The sequence below is a fragment of the Plasmodium malariae genome (genome assembly GCF_900090045.1).
Source record: "Plasmodium malariae genome assembly, chromosome: 14".
NCBI lineage: Eukaryota > Apicomplexa > Aconoidasida > Haemosporida > Plasmodiidae > Plasmodium > Plasmodium malariae.
The window spans coordinates 2,193,188-2,214,637 of record NC_041788.1 but is presented as its reverse complement, the minus strand read 5'-3'; the positions used below and the strand labels follow the sequence as shown (position 1 = coordinate 2,214,637).

Genomic DNA, 21,450 nt, shown 5'->3' with positions numbered 1-21,450 from the left:
TATTATGCTATATTTCGCTTTATTATGCTATATTTCGCTTTATTATGCTATATTTCGCTTTATTTTGCTTTATTTTGCTTTATTTTGCTTTATTATGCTTTATTATGCTTTATTATGCTTTATTATGCTTTATTATGCTTTATTATGTTTTATTTTTCTATGTTTTATTCTCCCATTTTTGAACGGCTTATCAAGCTTTGTTTAACATTAAGAACAACAAAACCCAAGTAAATAATTTTAATAACTATCCAAATAAAATAAATTAACATAATATTATACGACTCCTTTTGGATTTAATTAAATCATAAGTTGAATTGTTTTTATTTCTGTACACTTGTCTGTTAATGTGCAATATGTTCCTTGTCGAATTGTAAAGCAAAATTTTAAAATTCGTATGATACGTAAGAATGTGAATGTATATATATGTACATGTTTACATATGTACATGTTTATGTATATATATATTTGTGTATGTCTGGGGAAACTAAACAAATTTCCCCTTAAGCATTAAAGAGATATACAGTTTGATACATATACCCTGAACTGTTCAATTTTATTCTTTATTATGGTCATCCTTAACGCTAATTTTTGTTTTTCCTCTTATAACGTTTACTCCAAATATGGGGGGGGTGTTCATAAAAATATTGCATTGTACACATGTGTACATGTATGTGCATACATGTTTGTATATACATATTATTCGTAAATGCGTATTATGGTAAATCAATAGGTGTATGTATACATATATGCGTACGTAATTGTACGTATGCGCCAAAAACTGACTTATAAGACAATCAAAATTAAGCAGTTTTTTTCTAAAGGATGAAAAGAAACGGTGCTAATTTTCGCATTCTTAACAAAATAGAAATGCATAATTTAATATTCAGTAGAGGTCTAAGCAATAAACCGTTAAACATCGTTAAGTATGCAATAAAATACCACTAAAAATATAAAAAAAAAAAGAAAGATATATATGTATATATATATATTTATATATATTTATATTTATATATTTATTTAAAAAAAAAAAAAAAAGCAAAAAACGTTTACCTTTTTTTTTTTTTTTTTTTTTTTTTTCTAATTTATTATATAAAAAAATAATTTTAATTCTTTTAAAATTTACCTTTTAAAAAAAGCATGTACGCAAGCATAGACAAATCGGCTGCATACATGGCTACATGTACATATATGCATATATATATATGCATGTGTTTGCATATACATATATATATATGTATATACATGTATATATACGCATATACCTGTATGTATACAAAGTGTACACTCATTTTGAACGTGAATATTTTCCTTCTTTTTTTTTTTTATTTTTTTTAAATTTGTAAATTTTTAAATACTTCCCCCCTTTGTTATAAAATAAAATGGATATATTCAACTGTCAGTATTGCTCAATATCCCCTTTCGATTTCATTTTAGGTTTTATATATGGTGAAAAACCACCCGAAAAAGATGAAAAAAAGAGCTCGAACGTAACATATGATGTAACATTAAAAAAAAAAAAAATTGCAAAACGAAATAGAATAAAATAAAACAACGCAATCTATACACATAAATTTGTACTTATAAATGTGCACAGGTATGTGCAGGTGTGCGCAAGTATGCTCATATGTTTAAAAAGAATGCATATACATATACATCTACATATACATATATATAAATACATACGCATATATTTATGTACGTATCTCCTGTTTTAAAATTTCTATATAGAATAGCAGCAGTAATAATGTATCCCAAGTAGTATCAAAAGTAGGAGAAGAAATAGAAAAAAGATCGACAAATGAAATTCTACTTTTATGCAGAGCTTGGGAAAATTATGTTCATCCAAGGGCCAAAGAATACTGGAAAGACTCACAGCAACTTCAAAACATTCTATGTACTAAAAAAGACAAAATGACAAAAGTTTAATATTCATGAGAAGTTTATATTGATAATGGACTTATATTTGATAAGAGCTTCATATTTATGATAATTGCATGTAGAATAAAATCAAAAATTAACTTAAAAATAATTGTTCAAAGAGAGAAAACAAGTACATTTATACACAGGCATTCCATCACATGCACCCATATGTTTGCGTGAATGCATATACGTATGTATACGTGTAGGTGTTCTTGTGTGGGCTTTCCGTACGAACGAGCAATAGCACACACAATAGTAACAAAATCAAAGTGCATTTTTTTTTTTTTTTTTTTTTTTTATAGGTAAAATTGCCAGTGGTATTACAAAAAATGACGACCCAATTTTAGGAGATGATTACGCATGCGTTTTTTGGTATGGAGATAAAAATAAAAATGATAACTTTCCAATCATATCAGTTAAAAAGGGGAATGACAATGTCGAAACGATTACTTATGTTAACAGGGTCCTTATATTTCTTTATGCAGGTTTATCTCTTTTTTTATATATTTATGCGCATATTGTGTGTATACAAGCACTACCAAGTTTAGTGTATCATATTTTTCCGTAAAAAATGTACACATATGTATATATGCATATATATATGCATATATATATGTATATGTGTATATATGTATATATGTATATATGTATATATGTATATGTGTATATATGTATATGTGTATATATGTATATGTGTATATATGTATGTGTGTATATATGTACATGTGTATATATGTACATGTGTATATATATATGCATGAGCGCGTATGGATACTCTTCACCATATATGAGAATATTATACTGCACATTACATTTCATTATATTTATCTTCAAATCGTTACAGATGAAGCTAGTTTTCAGGAGTTACAGAAAAAACCAAAAAAAGCTTTTACAATGGCATGTGGGAATATAAACTGCATCAACTTGACACACATTTCTTTAGATGATTAGCAAAGGGAAAATAGATGGACGAGACATAAGGGGAAGAAAAAAAAAAAAAGGGGGGAGAGTGATAAAAGGGAAACATTAATTATCGAAGTAGTAACAATAAAAGGATCTTGGGTATATAAGTTAATTGATATAAAACCAAACAACATAATATGGTACTTTAATAAACTTACGCACTTAATTCAGTAAACCAAGGGAATAACTCAAATTTTGTCATTGAATACGCGCCAAAAAATTAAGTGAAATAAGCAAAACAAAACGAAATAAAACAAAGTAAAACAAAATGAAGCAATATAAATGCCTATTTACGAACAATGTGAACGTCGTTAACATTTAGTACGCACATGTCTACGATTTCAAGGAACTCTATGCACAGTCCTTAAAAGACGACTTCTTCTATTTGTACTTTAATTTTACACAATTTTTTAAAAATTCAGCCATAACTTTTAAAGCACGCTATAAAAATTTTGTTTGTACATACATGTCAACCTATGTGTGTACGTATATGTATGTGCATTTTTTTTTTTATGTAATTTGAAGTTTGGTATACATATATATATGTATATATATGTGTATAAACCTATATATAAATGTATGTATGTTATGTTATTACATTTTATGTACTTTTTAACTCCACATTTTTAATTCCTTTTTTTTTTTAATAAACGACGTGTTGTTTTAAATATATATATATGTATATGTGAATGCATATATGTTTTTCTTTTTACCTTTTTCTACTGAGACAAATAAATTTAATTTTTAACAAAAAAATATATTAGAAATAAAAACAAAAAAAAAAAAAAAAAGGGACAAGGAAAAGGATAAGCGGCTTTACTTTTATGAAGGAATAATTTATAATGAAAAATATTGTGCGTATTTGTAAATCCGCGCGTTAAACAAAGAGGAAAATTTTTTAGCTATAATTATGATTGCCGGTAATTCTCCATACACATATATACGTACGTATATATATATATATATATATATATAATGAGGGGCATGTGCACGAGGTAAAAGTTAATTATATGTTAATACATATTCTTTTTAATTTTCCTTGGTAATGTCGTCGCAGGTAGCATTACTCTCCTTTTTAGCAGAATTGTTTATATTTACATTTTTAACATTAGTGCTATTTTTACTTTGATAATATGCTTGAGTGACGGTCCTTGCATCATGTTCCTTCACTCCACGCATACTAACACACATATGTTTAGCTACGATAGTAACATGAATACTTAAAGGTTTTAAATATTTCTTTAAAGCACTGCAAATATCATTGGTCAGATCTTCTTGTAACTGTAGTCTTCTAGAAAAAACATCAACTATTCTAGAAAACTTGGATAATCCTAAAATATATTTATTTGGTACATATTCAATATCACAGTTTCCTTCAAATGGTAGTAAATGATGTTTACATAACGAGTATACACGAATACTTGTTATTTTTATTACGGATTTATTTTTATATTTTCTTTTATATATAGATTTTTCAATTAATTTTTCTATATCGGCTATGTAACCTTCAGTTAAGAATAAAAATGTTTTGGCAAATCTTCTGTATGTTCTTTTTAAAATATCGTTTTTGGGTATATTTGATGCAAGTAATATATTGTAAATATTATTACTTATATCAGAAATTTGCTTTTTTACTATTTCGGGGTTGCTACCTGCCCTCACATTGTTATCTCGATCAAAATATTCGTTACATTTGTTATTTTGCATACCTCCTTCTTCTTTATGTTCATCTTTATCTTTTTCTTCTTCGTGTTCGTCTTCATGTTCGTCTTCATCTTCGTCTTCATGTTCGTCTTCATCTTCTTCATTTACCTTTTCGTGTACTTCCATCTTCTCCCCTTCGCATCCCTCGTTCAAGCGACTTTTTCTTTGTTTCTTAACGTCGTTACTACTATTTTCACTGTAGTGCACCTTTTTACATTTATTAGAGTAAAATAAAGAATTCCCTTCATTGTTATCTTTTCTATGCTCACTTTTCACATTCCCAGAGCTACTAATGGAGAGGATGTTACTACCTGTGTTGAGAGTAACATCAATAGTTGTCTGCCTTAAGCGGTACTTTTTGCCTCGACTCTCATCGGTAGCATTATTATTATAATTACAATTATAAATATTATCATTATAATTATTACTGTTGTTGCTTCTACTTCCTACAGGTGGGTGATGATGTACCACCTTCTTTTCACTTTTCATCAAACCGTTGTTCATTGTTTCTATGCTTAAATTTGAAATGTTTCTTTCACTCTCCTCAGCATTTCTAATAATATCTTTTTCTTTTATATTTGATAAGGAGTCACTGTCGCCAACTCTTTTTATGTCATACTTGTCGACACTTTCGTCAATTTTTACACTGCCATTAAATACAATGGGCCTCACCATATTTCAGGCGTTTTCGTTTTTCTCAAACGGGAGAATCGTACATACATATACATATATATATGTATACATATATGCGTATAAATGTATGCGAATATATCGATACGTATAAATCTATAATTATATACCTAATAAAAAAAGAAAAATAGGAATAGAAACATCTATCCATATATATATGGCACATGTAACTATACCTATATATATATATATATATATATGTATGTATACAATTTATATATTTAATCATCTATACTTATACAAATGCTTATGAATTCGTATTTAGTAATATATATTATTCTATGTTCTTACGTTTAGAAATTATTAAAAAAAAAAAAAAAAAAAAAATTCTCTAATGTTTATTTTTTAAAATTTTAATTTAAATAAAATAGTTAATGGATATATTGCAATTTTCAAATAGCTACTTTGTTCCACTTTTAGTATTCAAAAGGGGCTACATGCCCTTCTTATATGTAGGCCATACGCATAAATATGTGTGTATATATATTTATATAAGTTACGGACTTATGCTTCTCTATACGTCCAACGTTACCTTTTCTAGCCCTCCTTATTTTCAATATATTTTTTTCTTACTCTCCCTACCTTATGTGTAAAATAGTACTGCCACTTTTGGGGCTAAAATATGTACAGTATAAAATAGATAACATAGTCACACGCGTACTATGTTTTCTAATATAATAGAATAAATTATGTACGTACAAATAAATGTTCAGCCGTTGGCATATATATATATATATATATATATATATATATAATTATATATAAACACATAAAGTAAACAAATTTACGTTGGTAATTCTTTATATATATATATATATATATATATATATATATATATATTTATGTATGTATATGTTTACACATACGTACATGCATTCATGTACGTGTAAAAAATAGCTGGCGAACAATGGAGCTTAAGAAATGTACGTTACAATTTTTTTATGCGCAAATTTTAAAACGAAAATAATAATGAATATGGGATACTCATATATGCAGTCGTAAGCATAATTTAAAAGTGCACAAATTATGTAATAAAAAAGAAAAAAAAATGAAATGGAATGGAATTAAACAAATAAAATGAATGAAATGATGTGAAACATATAAAATGAAATGATATGAAACAAATAAAATGATGTGAAACAAATAAAATGAATGAAATGATGTGAAACATATAAAATGAATGAAATGATGTGAAACATATAAAATGAAATAATATGAAGTAATTGAAATGAAAAAAGTGAATGATATAAATTAATGAAATGAAGCAAACGAATGGAACAAATGACATTAAGCTAACAAAGGAAACATCCGTACGTGATATATATATATATATATAGATATATATATATGCTCTTGTACGTATAATAACAACCTTAATATTTAAAAAAGAGCAAAAAAATAAAAATGTCGAGGTACGTAAAATATTTCGTTCAAGCCAAAAAACTTGATAAAAGAAAAAGAAAATATTATAAACTTGATTTTTTGGAAATGAGCAAGGAATTAAGTATTCCTTTTCCCTTACGAGAACAAAATCAACCGAAAAGATTAGATTTATCAAAATATTTAAATATCGAAGTAGGTGATTTAGTTAAAGTCTTATATGGACCAGACAAAGATAAAGAAGGCATAATATTAAATATTAACCCAAAAAAAAATACAGTAATTGTTGATGGATGTAATATGAAAAAATCAGCTTGGAATGTTATAGACAAAAAAGGATCAATTATAACACAAGAAATGCCTATTCATATAACAAATGTTTCTATACTCGATCCAATAAATAAAAAGCCTACAGTAGTTAAAAGAAGGTATATGATGAATGGAGAGTGTGTAAGAATATCTAAAATTTCCGGCTGTGCAATGCCTGAACCGGTTAATAAAAATATGTTGAAAGAACAAAACAATTATGAATTGTTCATGCAAAAAAAAAAAATTGGTCCACCCATAAAAGACATTTATGCCGAAAAGGATCGCAAAAATTTCAATCTTTTAAAAAAAATTACATATGAAATAAAAAGAAAAAGGTTTTACGAAATGAAGAATTTTTTTAAAACAGATCACGAAGGTGATAAAAGCGGTAGGGTTGAAGTTTCGTAGCATTTTCGTATTGATGTGAAGTTGGAATTAAGTAGCTGCATAATTTAAAAAGGGGGAAGTATATACATATATATATACCCCTTTTAATTTAAAGAAAAAATATGTCCATTTATATATTGCATATAAAAGGGCAAGTAATCTTTTTTTTGTGTATTTTTTTCTTTATTTCACACAAGCATTTTTGAACGTGAAAAGTTTTATAAGCTGTTTATAGATACCTTTACATCAATTTTAAAGTGTAATCCTTTTCTTTGTAAAGATACGCAAATTTTTATGCCCTTGCGAAAATAATAATAATAACGCAAATATCAAAATCAACAAGAGTGAAATATTATAGACTTATGTTTTAAAAAAAAAAAAAAAAAAAAAAGGTATACATGAAAATTTCTCAATATTTGAAGTAACAAGGAGTTATGATAAACATCTACATATATATTAGCGCAAAAGCAAAAATGTTCACGAGTGCATTTAACTTAATTCCTCCTTTAATTTATTTAAGATATAGTAGAAAAAAATATAATTAAAAATATTTATTTAAAATTTTAACTCCAGTGACCATAAATAAGGTTTGCCAAATGCATAAGAAGCAACGAGGTATGACTCCTTTATATAGATACAAAACACCCCCTTCTTTATATATGTTAATCAACGATTGAGAAAATGTTAACTTTATATTATTATTTGCATTATTCTGCATGTACACTCTGACTACATCAAATGGATTATTCCAAACCGATAGCGCTCCACCAAGAACACCACAAATTATTTCTTCTGATGTGTTCAAATCAGAATAGCTGTTTTTATTTTTATTCATTAAATGGACTTTACTTGCATCCATTTCAGTTTGTACTTTGTTAATATGCCCACTTTTATTTATTATAGCATTTTTATTATTACATTTATTTTTATCATAATTATTATGTTCACCATTATTATAATTATTATTATACTTATTATTGTCATTTTTATTGCTATTATTATTGCTGTTGTTATAACTAATGTTTACACTATTACTTATATTATTAGCATCATTATTATTTTCATTATTACTATTATTTCTTTTCGCTGTTTTATCCTTACACTGAATGAACACATTTCTAATAAATTCTGTTATGCCTTGTCTACTGGCCCAGTTTGTGCCTTGTCTTAAGCACATAGCAGTATTACCTTTATATAAAGTAGTAATGCCAGTATTTTTAAAAATATATAAAAGTTTTTCCTTATAGTTTATTTTTTTATCAATACTGGCTGTTATAAAAAAGGTACAAGGAGACATAACTAGTGATTGACAGATACCACCACAAGCTCCACCAATAAATCCACTTGTTGTTTTATTAATATTTAAATCATTGCAAAATTTTATTATCTTTTCCTTTGATAATAACAAAACAGCTCCCTTACTACCACTCTCTACTAGTTTTGCATAAAAACCCGCATAAAATTGTCCTAACCCTTTATTATAAATATTTATAAACGATTTAACGGTATTTTCATTTCTATAAATACACATTCTTGTTTTCCATACTTCTAGTGGCATACCTAATGTTGCCGTTTCTAAGCAGTGAAGAATAGATCCATTTATTAAATCTTTACTCATTTCTTATAAGTGCGCTTTTTTTATTTTTTATTTTTTATTTTTTTTTCACCTTCCCTTTGTTACCATTTAAAGGATTAACGGATGTATGAATGTTTAAAGAATATATTAGTACGTGATTATGACTTAGGCAACAAGCTCACTGGCCTTATGATCATTAAAAAAAATATATATATATATATATATATATATATATATGTATAATTAACGTAGATGATGTGGTTATTGTGCGTAATGCTGCTAATGCGGTTTAGGTGGTTAATATGGTTCATATAGTTAATTCAATATGTATAGAAAATATAAAAAAAGTAATGTACTCATAAAATGAAGCACAAAGCGCAGGTAGCTAAATAGGACAACTGAAATTTGAAGTAAAAGAAGAGACAGTTAGAAGTATTGTTAAATGATGCCTAATATTATATGTCATTACAATTGTTAACAAAAGTACTTATAGGTGGAGTTCATCATCAACAAGACGTAAAATCGACAATATTTAGCTTAAAGAATGGGTAGAACATTTGCTTCGCCGCTTTGTTGTTTTGCTCATCCCTTGCTTCTTTTACTTCTTCATACGAATATTAATCATGTTCTTCTACTTCTATATGAATACTCTTATTTTATTTTTTTTGACAATTCAAAATCACAAGAATAGGCATTTAATTATTTGCAAATATTTCTCAGAGGTGTGCTTATGCTTAAAAATTTAATAACGTATGATTTATTTTAGCCCTTTTGACCGTTATTTATTTATTTTTTTTATTTTATTCTACTTTTTATTATAATATTTTTTTCTTTTTTCATGTTCACAAATAAATATTAAACAGTTACATTTTCAAAATTTTAATATCTTTTTTTATAAAATAAATGTATCTTGCCTAATTTTCGAAAGTTCTAATAAAATTATCAAAATTTCATGATGCATTTATAAGCAGAAAAAGAACGTTTTTTTCCCTTTTTTCTTACAAAAAAAAGGAATATAATGCGAACATAGTTACAGTGTCTTTTAGAATTAAATGAAAAGCCATTCGCTTAAGCAGTTTTTATGTTTTCTCTAAGCGTTATTGGAAGCATTTGCAAAATAGTAGCACCTTTTTGAAAATGGCTCCTTGAAAATGCGCCCAATGTATAAGTAATAGCAGGTATAAAGATGCATAAATAAATGTATATATATACATGTATATACGTATAAATATATATGTACTTATATAAAGGTAGAAATGTAGTCATGCTAAGAAAATGGTCTACCAAACTCTTTTGAGAATCTCATAGAATTGCGAATATTAGGGACACTTATGGATCTCAGAAGTAAGCATATAATCCAATAATAATAAAAATGTGAATATTTTTTTACTTGCAATAAAGCAAAAAAAAAAAAAAAAAAAAAAAATTTTTTTTTTTTTCCTGTTAAAGCTGCAAAAATGGGAATTTTAATATATACTTTTTTCTTATAATTTTACTTAGTAAAACTTTATTTTGAACAGAAAATTTTTTTATAGATTATAGATAAAAAGGCGTTATTTTGTTATAAATATTTCACTTGAAAAATTACAGTAATTAAAAGTTATAGAGTATCTTTCTTATTTCCTCCTTTAAAAGGAAAAAACAAGAAATATTAAGATACGCACACACATACATACATACACACATATATACTTATGCACATACATACGTATACGTGTATATACATATATATATTGCAGACTTCTTTTTTTTTTTTTTTTGTAATAACCATCATACGAGCAAAATGAATGAGACGAAAAAGAAAAAGAAAAGGATATTAAAAAGTGTATATATATTAAAGAAATTTAAAATAAAATCATTAAAAAGGTCAGGATATTTTTAAAATAATAATAATACATAGTACAAAATTGAAAAAAGGAAAACTTATGCAATTTTATGACTTCGCTACGCATATATGTGTAACAGCTTCTTATTAGTCTGCTATGTTATTTTTAAGAACTATTCCTAATAAAAACGGTACCATTCCCGCAACTGAACCATTGAAGACCATGCAAAGGGCACAGCTAATAGGCTTCTGATTCGTAAACTGCGACTGCAAATGTGGAAAAATTATGTACAAATGTGGTAAAAATTATGTACAAATGTGGAAAAATTATGTACAAATGTGGAAAAATTATGTACAAATGTGATAAAAATTATGTACAAATGTGGTAAAAATTATGTACTCGTGTAGGGGCGTATGCAAATATATACATGTACGTGAACACAGGCATGTATGTGTACATGTACGTATATGTTGGTATAAATAGGTACAAGTATGTAAACGTAGATGTATGTATGTACATGTATCTATACGTAAGTACAAATATGTTCACGTATATATATGCAGGAATATGTATATATATCAGCGTGTGCACGTATGTCCTCAAGTTGTAGCAGTTCCGCACACAAACATAAGCACGTAAAAGTTTGGAAGTACCTTAAATAAGCCTAAAATAAATAAAGTTACTAATGTTGAAACAAAAACCACGATAAAGGAAGTGTTATAATCTGTATATTCAAAAAATACTGTATATGCTATATAAGCTGATAAGGGAATTAAACCAAAGACACAAAAACTTAAAAACATGATAATTCCCTTAATTAGAGACTCATTTTTATCTTCATTTGTAACAATAAGTCCTAGTTCTTCTGACATCATATGTCCAAGAAAAAAATTTTTATTCCGAAAAGTTATTTCAACTAAATTTCTTGCATCCTCACTTTCGAATTTATATTTATTAATATAAATATCAATCATTTCTTGTTTTTCTTCTGATGGGCAATTTTCTATTTCCCATTCTTCTCTTTTTTTTTCAGCTAACATAAAATCTCTTTGTGCTGTTGAGCTTGTATATTCACTGAAGCCCATAGAAATTGCATTTGCAAATAAATTACCAATACCAATAATTATGACCTGTGCAGGTGTTATTTTGGCTCCTACACAACCTGACACTATAGCAAATATTGTAATTATTCCATCTAGACTTCCAAAAATTATTGTTTTCAAATTGTCTTTATCAAGACTATGGTTTTCTCCATGTTTATCTAAAGTATGATAAAAATCATGTGCTTCTTTTGACTTTTCTACATCGTCATCGTAAAATGCCTTTCGAGCTGCCTCCGCTTTCTTGTTCGCCATGTTTAATGCTTATAAAAGTACAGGTGACTGGGGTGTACAAATATATTTGCATTTACATATATATATGTTTTATATGTACATATGGGTACATATATTTATGTATGTATATGTATGTATATGTACTAAAAATATATGTACTACTCACAACATTTACACACGCAAATATGTATATGCTTAAACAAAAGAAAATACATTTATAAAATTACATAAATGTATACCCTATTACGTGTTAATGTTTTAATCTTTTTGAAAAATAAAAGAAAAATATAAAACTTCGAAATAAAAGAGGAATAAACGTAAACTTGATGGGGCAAAAGAAAAAAAAAAAAAAGGAAAAAAGAAATTGCCTCGTTAACTGCATTTCCTGTCGCATCCTATACATATATGTATATATATAATTTTTTTTTTTTTTTTTTTTGTGTAAAGCCCTTTTTACATTTTAATGTACCTTATTTTTATGCATTCTTTTATTTATGAAAATGGGGAAAGAGGAAAAGTAAAAGCTAAAAACTTACCGCTAAAAGTTCACACTTATATTTAAAGCCCAATATTAAGTTCCAGAAATTATAAAAGAATCAATTGACAAATGGATATCGATATTTAAAATGTGCTCATACATACACATATATATATAATATATATATAATATATATATATATATATTATATATACACTATTCGAGTTCATAATATTTACGAAGCTTTTTCCTGTAAACATAAAACCATGTAATTTGTCACCTCGTTCAAAAAGTGTTATTGAGTTTTACCCCCCCCTCCCCAACACACGTATTCTTTATTGTGTGCGGTACTTTTGCTTAAAAGGTAGTTGTTCTAGATATAACACGAAAAGAAATATTTATTTTTAAGCTATATTTTTTTTTCTTTTACTCATAAAAAAAGAAAATAAGAACTTTTTAAGGAGAATTTGTATCAAGCCCTTTTTGTAGCTTTTTTTTTTTTTTTTTTTAATAAAATTTTTTAATAGGAATTATGCAATGAAAATCAATTTTTTTTAACTTTTTTCTTTTTACTTTTTTCTTTTTTCTTTTTTCTTTTTACATTTTTCTTTTTTCTTCGTTCTTTTTCTTTTTCTTTTTTTTTTTTTTTTTTGTTTTGTTCTTTTATTATTTTACCTTTTTCGTGTTAATTCTACCATTTAATTTAGGCCTAATTTAAACCTAATTTAAACTCACCGACTGAGAGTTGTGTATGCTTTCTTTTTATTATATTTTCCTCGTGATTTTCTTTCTTTCAGTCCATTCTTTCCTTTCTTCTTTTTTTTTTTTTTTTTTTTTATATAATTCTCGTTAAGTATGTGTTATTGTTGTATATATGTGTCCACGTATTATACAGTCCACAAGCCTAGAAGGGAACCTCCTTCGCCTTACCCTAATTTTTTGTCATTAAATTTTTTTTAATAAAATTACAACATATTCACTTCATGAGCTATTCTTTAATACCCATTTTCTTTGTAGTACAAAATATAAGATAAATTTCATGGATATGGTTACAATAAAAATATTTATTCCTTTTTTATTGTAAGCATTTTCATTTATTATTAATTGGAATCGTATTTTAAATAGTTGTAAATAGTTCTGTATTTCTACGTAGGTAATGAAGCAGACTTAACGTACGCATTAAACACATACATATAATTCGTTCATGTTTGTACTTGTAATATGGTAAAAGATTTTTTGGTGTTTTATTTACTTTATTAAATATATAATATAGAGCGCATTTCAAATCGTATTTAATTAAATCGAATTAAACCATCTGAACAGACGTTAATAAGAATTCATAACTAGTTTATTGGCTTATTAGTTCTTTTCTTTTTTTTTCAATTTTTGAAAAGGAGCACACGGCTGATGTGATGTAGTAAAATGGTTGTAGTATCACAGAAAGAATAAATTGAAATAGGAAACGGAAGAAATTAAACATTAAGGAATAAGCAGTTCGCTTCAAGTAGTAGGTGATAAATATTTTCTTCAAACGGATAGAGGCCAGCGGCATAAATAAAAAAATAAAATAAAATAAATAAATGAATAAGTGAATAAATAAATTTATAAGTATATAAATAAAGTGATAATGCAAATAAGCCGAATAGAGGAAGAACAAGGAAGAAATATTTGTGATAATATTGAAGAACGCGATAAATTAAATGAAAATGACAACATTAATGAGCTCTCTTTTGAATATAATAACAAATTAAATGATGAAAACAATATAAGAGATAGGGAAAATAATGATGTTGAGGAAGAAGATAATAAATTAATTAAGAACGAGAAGAGAAATTTTATCATATTTTCTTCAATTCTGCGTTATAAAAGATATTTAGTAAAAAAGGGGAACACTTACTTTGATTTTAATCAAACAAATTTACAATTAAATGAAAAAGAGCTGTTACTTCAGAGTAGTAATTTTTATCACTTATTCGATTCGAAATCATTATTTTGTCCTCATATTTATTTAAATGTTTATTCGCACATAAATATAAACATTTCTGACTATTTAAATTACTTGAAGAAATATTCAAATGTAAATGTTGAATCACAAGAAGAGAAAAGCGGAAATTATTATTCGAGGCAGGAATTTATTTTAGAGGCCATCGAGAGGGTGGAGCACATAGAAATGTAAGAGTGTACATATGTGTGTGTGGGTATATATATTTATGTATGTATTTATGTATGTATGGGTACGCTTGTGAAATCTTTTTGTGTGAGCCCATTTATATGCGCATATATATATGTACAGATGTTTGCTTAAAATATAAAGGGTTGAAGTTGAATGAACTGTTAACAAGTTAAAATGATGCAAATGTAATTTAAGCCCATGTGTGTACTAGCCTTAAGACAGTTTCCTAATAGTGCTCATGCCCAAATTTGTTCACATACCCTGTCCATTGTGCTGTTTGGCTATTTTGCTATTTCTCTGTTTCGTTGTTTTGTTATTTCTCCGTTTTGCTGTTTTACTATTTATCCTTTTTTTTCCTTTTTTTTTTTTTTTATTATTTCCCCCCTCCCTGCAGATTTAAAAAAGTGAATTTCGTGAAAAAGCTATTTTTAACACTTAACGAAAAAATAGCCAAGGAAATAAAGAATTATTTCGAACATGTACCGGATGTAAATTCGAGCGATTATGTCTTTGTGCAAACAAACAGAAAAAATGACGTACTTTTTGGATATATTAAGGGGCGTAAATTTAATTTATTTTTTGAAATTTTAAATTTTAACAAATGTTTTGTACAGTATTATAAGGATAGTGCTAACCTTGTTGACATATTCGAAATAGAGGAAGTGGATGAAGTGGACAAATTGGATGAAATGGGCATTATGGTAAAAATGAACTCAACGCACAATACGAACGAAAAAAGGAGCTTTGAAGAATATCCTTTTTTTAAATATTCAAATGGAACAAAATACTTAAGAGAACAAAAATTAAGTGTAAAAAAGTGCATGTTTAAAAATATTGATTTTTATTCCTCATATTATTATGATTACTATTTTTCAAAAAGTACTATTGTTGAATATGAATATATAAGAAAAGACAAAAAAAAATATATCCTGACGTTTAATTTATGTATAAAATATGTGAAGAATAATTTATTTTTAATGGTCATATATAATTATAATAGTAGCGGTAATAATGATGCTAACAATGTAGATAACAATGTAGATAACAGTGCAGATAACAATGTAGATAACAATGCAGATAACAATGCAGATAACAATGCAGATAACAATGCAGATAGCAATGCAGATAACAATGCAGATAGCAATGCAGATAACAATGCAGATAACAATGCAGATAACAATGCCAATAAAAATTCCGATAACAATAACGCGTACAGTAGTGCTAACAATGAGGCTTTTTTCCCCTATTTTGAAGAACTAGAGTTGTGTAATAAACAATTCAATTTAAATAATGTAGACAAAAATATATTCAAGACCAATACCTTTTTTATAAATAATTTATATTATGGTTTGAGTTGTAAGCTCTTGTGCGTTTTCCTTTTTAAAAATCTTTCCATAAATGATTACATACGCAATATTTATTTTACCAAATTAAAGAAAAGTGAAAATGGAAAAAAAAAAAAAATTTATACTTTTACTATATTTTGCTTGTCAAACGAAGGAATTGTGTGTGTATTTATTTGTAATTTAGAACTACGTAGTATCTTTTTTGAAAATACTTTTAATATTAATGTAAATAAATATTATCGCATTCAGTTAAATAAGACGTGTACATACAAAAAAATAAATGTAATAAATTTTAATTCGAAATATTTGCATGCCTTAATAGCTCGTAGCGTTTTCTCATTTAATAAATGTGATGATAAAATTGACCTTAATGAGACAGGTAAAAATAACAATTTTGATGAAAGCTCAAAAAGTGCCTTAAGAAATATAAAAAAACGAGAAAATAAAGTAAGGTATTTAAGGGAGGAAAATAATACATATGAAAAGAGCAGAACTGTTTTAAATGACTCTCTAATTTGTGTATCATGTGGAAATCAAAAACAAGTACAGGAAGATTATAACCCGAATAACTGTAATAAGGACAACAATCATATTTTCAGTGATATGCAAAGTACAGACATTTATCAAAATAAAAAAGACCGTTACAAATATACCCACGAGAACGTATATAAATACACGTCTGTTATAATTACGTGTAAATGTGATTTCTTAGTAATAACTTTGAGGAGGAAAAAAGGAGGGGTAGATATGGAGTTAGTCAGTTATTCTTCCTCAGATGGAGGTAGTACAAATGGAGCGGGTGCGTATGTAAATGTCGAAAATGTAAACACCGCAAATGTTAGCACCTTAAATTTAAACGCAGCAGATGGAATCGTCTCCAAGGATACCATGTCAAGTGATATTATTTCCAACTCAGACGACTTTTTCTCAAATTACAAGAGTGCTAAGAATGTGATATGCAATATTGTGATAAATAAATACAATTTTGAAAAGTACAATGAAAATAAAAACCGAAATAAAAGCTTCATACTGTTTGAAATCATATGCTTTTATCAAAATTTCTGTGTCAAAAAGTATAATTATATATGCTCATTTAAAAATCAAAAGTTTGAATTTTTTTTAAGTGAGAATGAAAAAATGAAAAACGGAGATATTTGTAGAAAACTTTTGTTCACACCTTTACTCTTTCCTTTTAATGAAGAAGTAATAAAAAATCAAAAAAAAAAAAAAAGAAAAAAAAAAATCAATAATTTAATATTATACAACATTGAACAGAGTTCTTTTAAGAATATAATTTACATATATTTTCAAGAAAAGAAGTATGAAAATATAAGTATGTCCATAAACAATCAGTGTTTAATTATTAATTATGTTAAAGCGATCAGCAAGCTTTTAAAACGAATTAGTTCATTGTTTAATAAGATAAATAACCAAGGCAAATATTCCACCTTCCGAGAAGACGATTTAAATAATACAAAAAACCAAGAGAGGGAAAATGTGATCATATCACAATATGGTGAAGCATATTTTCATGATATATTAAAAAATGTACATGTAAATTTATTTACTCAAAGAGAGGATAAAACATTTTTTTTTGAATATAAATATATTTTGTTTGGCTTTTATGACTTATTTTTAATAAATAAAAAAAATAATGGCGTTGGAATAAATGAAAAGGAGAATAAAATAAATGACAAAAATTTAATGAGCTGTAGTGATCTACATAGTCATTTCAATTTTTTAAATATTATAAAAGATTACGTTACGTATGAAAATATTTTCAAGTGTGTACAAAATTTTGAATTAGAGGAAAATAAAAAAAAAAAAAATAAAAAAAAAATTAAAATGAATTTTTATTACTTTCTCAAAGTCTTAAATTATTTTCAAAATAATTATGTTCATACATGTATTTCTTTTTTTCATTTAATATACAACGAAATGTGTAAAGAGGAATTGTTTCCCTTTATAGCCAAAAAAAAATGCACAAAAAATACCTTTTTGAAAAATTATGAATTAATTAATATAAGAAATTATTACACTATTTCATGTTCATTTTTTATCTACATGTATAATTTTTGTCTAAAGACATATGGCCTTAGTAATGACAATTTCAGTTCTCACATTACTTTTTTTTTAATTAATAAAAATACAAGAAAGTATAGGAAGAAATTTAGGTATATTTACCCATCCGATGGGGGGAAATATGACGTAAGGCTATCTCAGCAGGGTGAGAAGCAGGACGCAACGTGTAACAGCGAATGTGTTGGGTGTGTATGCAAAGAGGACAGCCAAGCAGGTGAAGGACACGTACTTGGTGTAGAATATGTGCATAGCGGTAGTAGCAGTTGTAGTAATAGCATTAGAAATGGCCATAGCAATAGCAACATTAACAATAATAGCATCAATAGTAATAACAACATTAACAGTAACAACATCAATAGTAATAGCAACATTAACAGTAATAACAACATCAATAGTAATAACAACATCAGCAGCAGTAGCAATAATAGAGAAGTAGTGAAAGAGGACAATATTGTTCCGACCAACTGCTTGCCATTACAGAAATGCTTGTACTATGTGCACAAAATAAAGAAGTATATTAATGTAATATTAAATGAGACAAGAACAGATAATGACAAGGGGAATACTAGTTTTTCGCTAGATATTTACGTAAATATATATCTGTGTCAAACACTTTACATTATGTTAAATACATTACGAATAAATAACACCAATGTGTATGTGAACGTAAATTATAATATAAGAAAAAATAACATGGATTACTTTTATTTACTAATATTGCTTAATTTTTATTACTTATTTTATATCTTTATTTGTTCAGAGGATATATTAAATAATGATATGAATGAAGGAAAAGAGGAGGAAATGAATAAGGAGGCAAACAAAACAAATGAAGTAACGAGAATATTTGAATTTTTCTGGGAAATTTATGCAAAAGATGATAAGAATAAGACAAATATAGAACAAACATGCGAATTATTACATATACAAAATATTACAATTGATTCAATCACTTTTGAAAAGTACCTTGTTTTAATGTATGAAGTAGTACAAAGTAAAATGAGTATGTTACATATTGATCATTATATATTTGAGAAATTATATTTTAAAGTAAGCTGCCTTCTTTGTGGAAAGGTATGCATATCGAATTTATATAATAATTATTATATATGTAAAAATAAGCATATATTTAATAAATGTATGATAACATTTTGTTGTATATACAGAAATTATCTTACATTACCGACCATATGTATTGTAACAAATATGAGTAAACAAATATTTGATGAAGAAAATTCTACGTTAACATTCAATTTACAAATTCGTATAAACTTCATATATTTTTGTTCTTTTTGCTATTATTTTATCACTACCGAAAATTGCTTTTTTAAAAAATATTTCCTCTTCAAGCAGTGTCCATTTTGCAACCATGAGCTGCAAGTTCTCTGAAAATTTGAAGGAGATTAATTTGGTATGTCACGTATGTACACCATCGGTTTCAATTTTTTATGTCATGTTCATGTACGTACTTACTTCTCCACTTTCTTATTAATTTCCTTGTTTCGTTTTATATTATCATCAATTAAATTTGTCCATTGGTTATATCAGCCTTATTTTTCCTGCTGTATTTATTTTATTTTTTATTTTTTTCCCTTTTTATATGACATTTAATTTATTCAATGCTCGTAGCAGGTTACATATTACCCTTTTTAAAAAAAAATTTCCCGCATTTGATGTACATATGGATATAGGTAAGGATATATGCATGGATATATGTGTGTATATATGTATATATATATGTATGTATATATGTATGTATATATGTATGTATATATGTATGTGCCTATATATTTACGTGTATGTATTTCCTTTTTTTTTCTATTCTGGAGAAATGTTTACCGTTTTAATGATTTGATCATTGCCATGGTAGACTTTTCCATTTGTCTGAATTCATGTAAATAATTCGAACACGTTTTTTAAAGTGTTTGAAGCATTTAAAGTGTTTCAAGCATTTGAAGCGTTTGAAGCATTTGAAGCGTTTGAAGCATTTGAAGCATTTGAAGCATTTGAAGCGTTTAAAGAATTTTTTTTTTTTTTTTTTGTTCAACTCTTTCCCTTCTGCATTTAAATTTTTTCTTATATAATTACCAATCCTCAAAATAAACGTCTTAATTTTGCAAAGAAGGTATTTAAAAAAAAAAAAAAAGAAGCAATCGTTCGCAGCACGTTCCTTTTTTTGTATGTTCCAACTTTTTAAAAAGCCAAGCTACTATTTTTAAAACATCTTTAGTGGAGCAGTTCTATTTAAACGTTTATAAGCTATATATTACGCATACATTGCTTTATTTTCGTCCCTTTAACTTTGCTAAATAATACCTTAAAAAAAATAAGATAAAATTGTCATCATTTGAAGATAATGATTTTTTTTTTTTTTTTTTTTTTTTTTGTTAATTACTTAACATTTCGTTAAGAAAACGGCTTTTTATCCATGTTTTTACATGTGCTTTTAGTTATGCTTTTTATTATATGCTTTTATTTGTACATTTTTTTCTAATATGTTTTAATGTATACATATATATATTCATACATACACACGCACATGTACATATACAACATATTTTTGGCGCTATTCTTAGTTCATACAGTAGAACTGTCAAAAAATTATGTCTCTTTGACACTTTTTAAGAAAAGTTCATCTACGTTAGTTTTTTTCTTCTACGCCTCATTATTATTTTATTATTTTTTTTTTTTTCTTAATATATCCTTATTTGTTCTTACGTATTTATCATTCTTTTAAAAATTCTTGTTTCCTCTATTAATGAAAAAATGGGAAAAAAATTCAACTTAATTTTTTGTTTGTAAAAGTTGGCTAGTTCGCCAAACGATTATTTTTATGTGATCATTATTTTATGACACTGAATAACAAAGAATAATGTATGCTACAAATGTTATTCCATTTTTTTTTTTTTTTTTTGACATGGAATAGAGAAGTTCTAAGAATTTTCCTTACATTATATATATATATATATATGCTTATATATATGCGTACATTTAAAAATTTCCTTAACATTTTGTACATAATTAAGTACAGAACACAAAGTAGATATAGTTGTACATGTACTGTATACATGAGAGTATACATGCCATTTTGTGTAGACTTGGCCATACTTATGTCAATATTCCATATATAATGTTTTTTATGCCTTTCAACCTCCATTTGTTTTCCTTATAAACAGAATACTAATATTTTCTTTAATATACCACTAATTAAATAAATTAGGAGAATTAATTGATAACTACTTTACCCAAAAAAAAAAAAAATTGGAGCAACAATTGTTAATG

General features: G+C 26.4%; 6 protein-coding genes across 6 annotated transcripts; 3 read left to right on the top strand and 3 right to left on the bottom strand.

Moving 5' to 3' along the window:
• Positions 1–1,379: 1,379 nt before the first annotated feature.
• On the top strand, positions 1,380–2,871 carry PmUG01_14058400 (conserved Plasmodium protein, unknown function; the record flags this gene model as incomplete). The annotated part of the gene is made up of 4 exons (XM_029008160.1): positions 1,380–1,487; positions 1,729–1,894; positions 2,223–2,405; positions 2,765–2,871. 4 exons carry the CDS (start codon positions 1,380–1,382, stop codon positions 2,869–2,871), a joined length of 564 nt encoding a protein of 187 aa, XP_028864477.1.
• A 1,041-nt stretch (positions 2,872–3,912) lies between these two features.
• GCH1 (GTP cyclohydrolase I, putative) lies at positions 3,913–5,262 on the bottom strand (the record flags this gene model as incomplete). Its single annotated transcript, XM_029008159.1, has 1 exon — positions 3,913–5,262. The coding sequence occupies one exon, from the start codon at positions 5,260–5,262 to the stop codon at positions 3,913–3,915; it is 1,350 nt and encodes a 449-aa protein (XP_028864476.1).
• A 1,419-nt stretch (positions 5,263–6,681) lies between these two features.
• Positions 6,682–7,374, top strand: PmUG01_14058200 (50S ribosomal protein L24, putative; the record flags this gene model as incomplete). The annotated part of the gene is made up of 1 exon (XM_029008158.1): positions 6,682–7,374. The coding sequence occupies one exon, from the start codon at positions 6,682–6,684 to the stop codon at positions 7,372–7,374; it is 693 nt and encodes a 230-aa protein (XP_028864475.1).
• A 520-nt stretch (positions 7,375–7,894) lies between these two features.
• On the bottom strand, positions 7,895–8,971 carry PmUG01_14058100 (mitochondrial carrier protein, putative; the record flags this gene model as incomplete). The annotated part of the gene is made up of 1 exon (XM_029008157.1): positions 7,895–8,971. One exon carries the CDS (start codon positions 8,969–8,971, stop codon positions 7,895–7,897), a length of 1,077 nt encoding a protein of 358 aa, XP_028864474.1.
• A 1,930-nt stretch (positions 8,972–10,901) lies between these two features.
• On the bottom strand, positions 10,902–12,110 carry VIT (vacuolar iron transporter, putative; the record flags this gene model as incomplete). The annotated part of the gene is made up of 2 exons (XM_029008156.1): positions 10,902–11,021; positions 11,439–12,110. 2 exons carry the CDS (start codon positions 12,108–12,110, stop codon positions 10,902–10,904), a joined length of 792 nt encoding a protein of 263 aa, XP_028864473.1.
• Positions 12,111–14,194: 2,084 nt separating this feature from the next.
• Positions 14,195–19,557, top strand: PmUG01_14057900 (conserved Plasmodium protein, unknown function; the record flags this gene model as incomplete). The annotated part of the gene is made up of 2 exons (XM_029008154.1): positions 14,195–14,739; positions 15,135–19,557. 2 exons carry the CDS (start codon positions 14,195–14,197, stop codon positions 19,555–19,557), a joined length of 4,968 nt encoding a protein of 1,655 aa, XP_028864472.1.
• Positions 19,558–21,450: the final 1,893 nt, after the last annotated feature.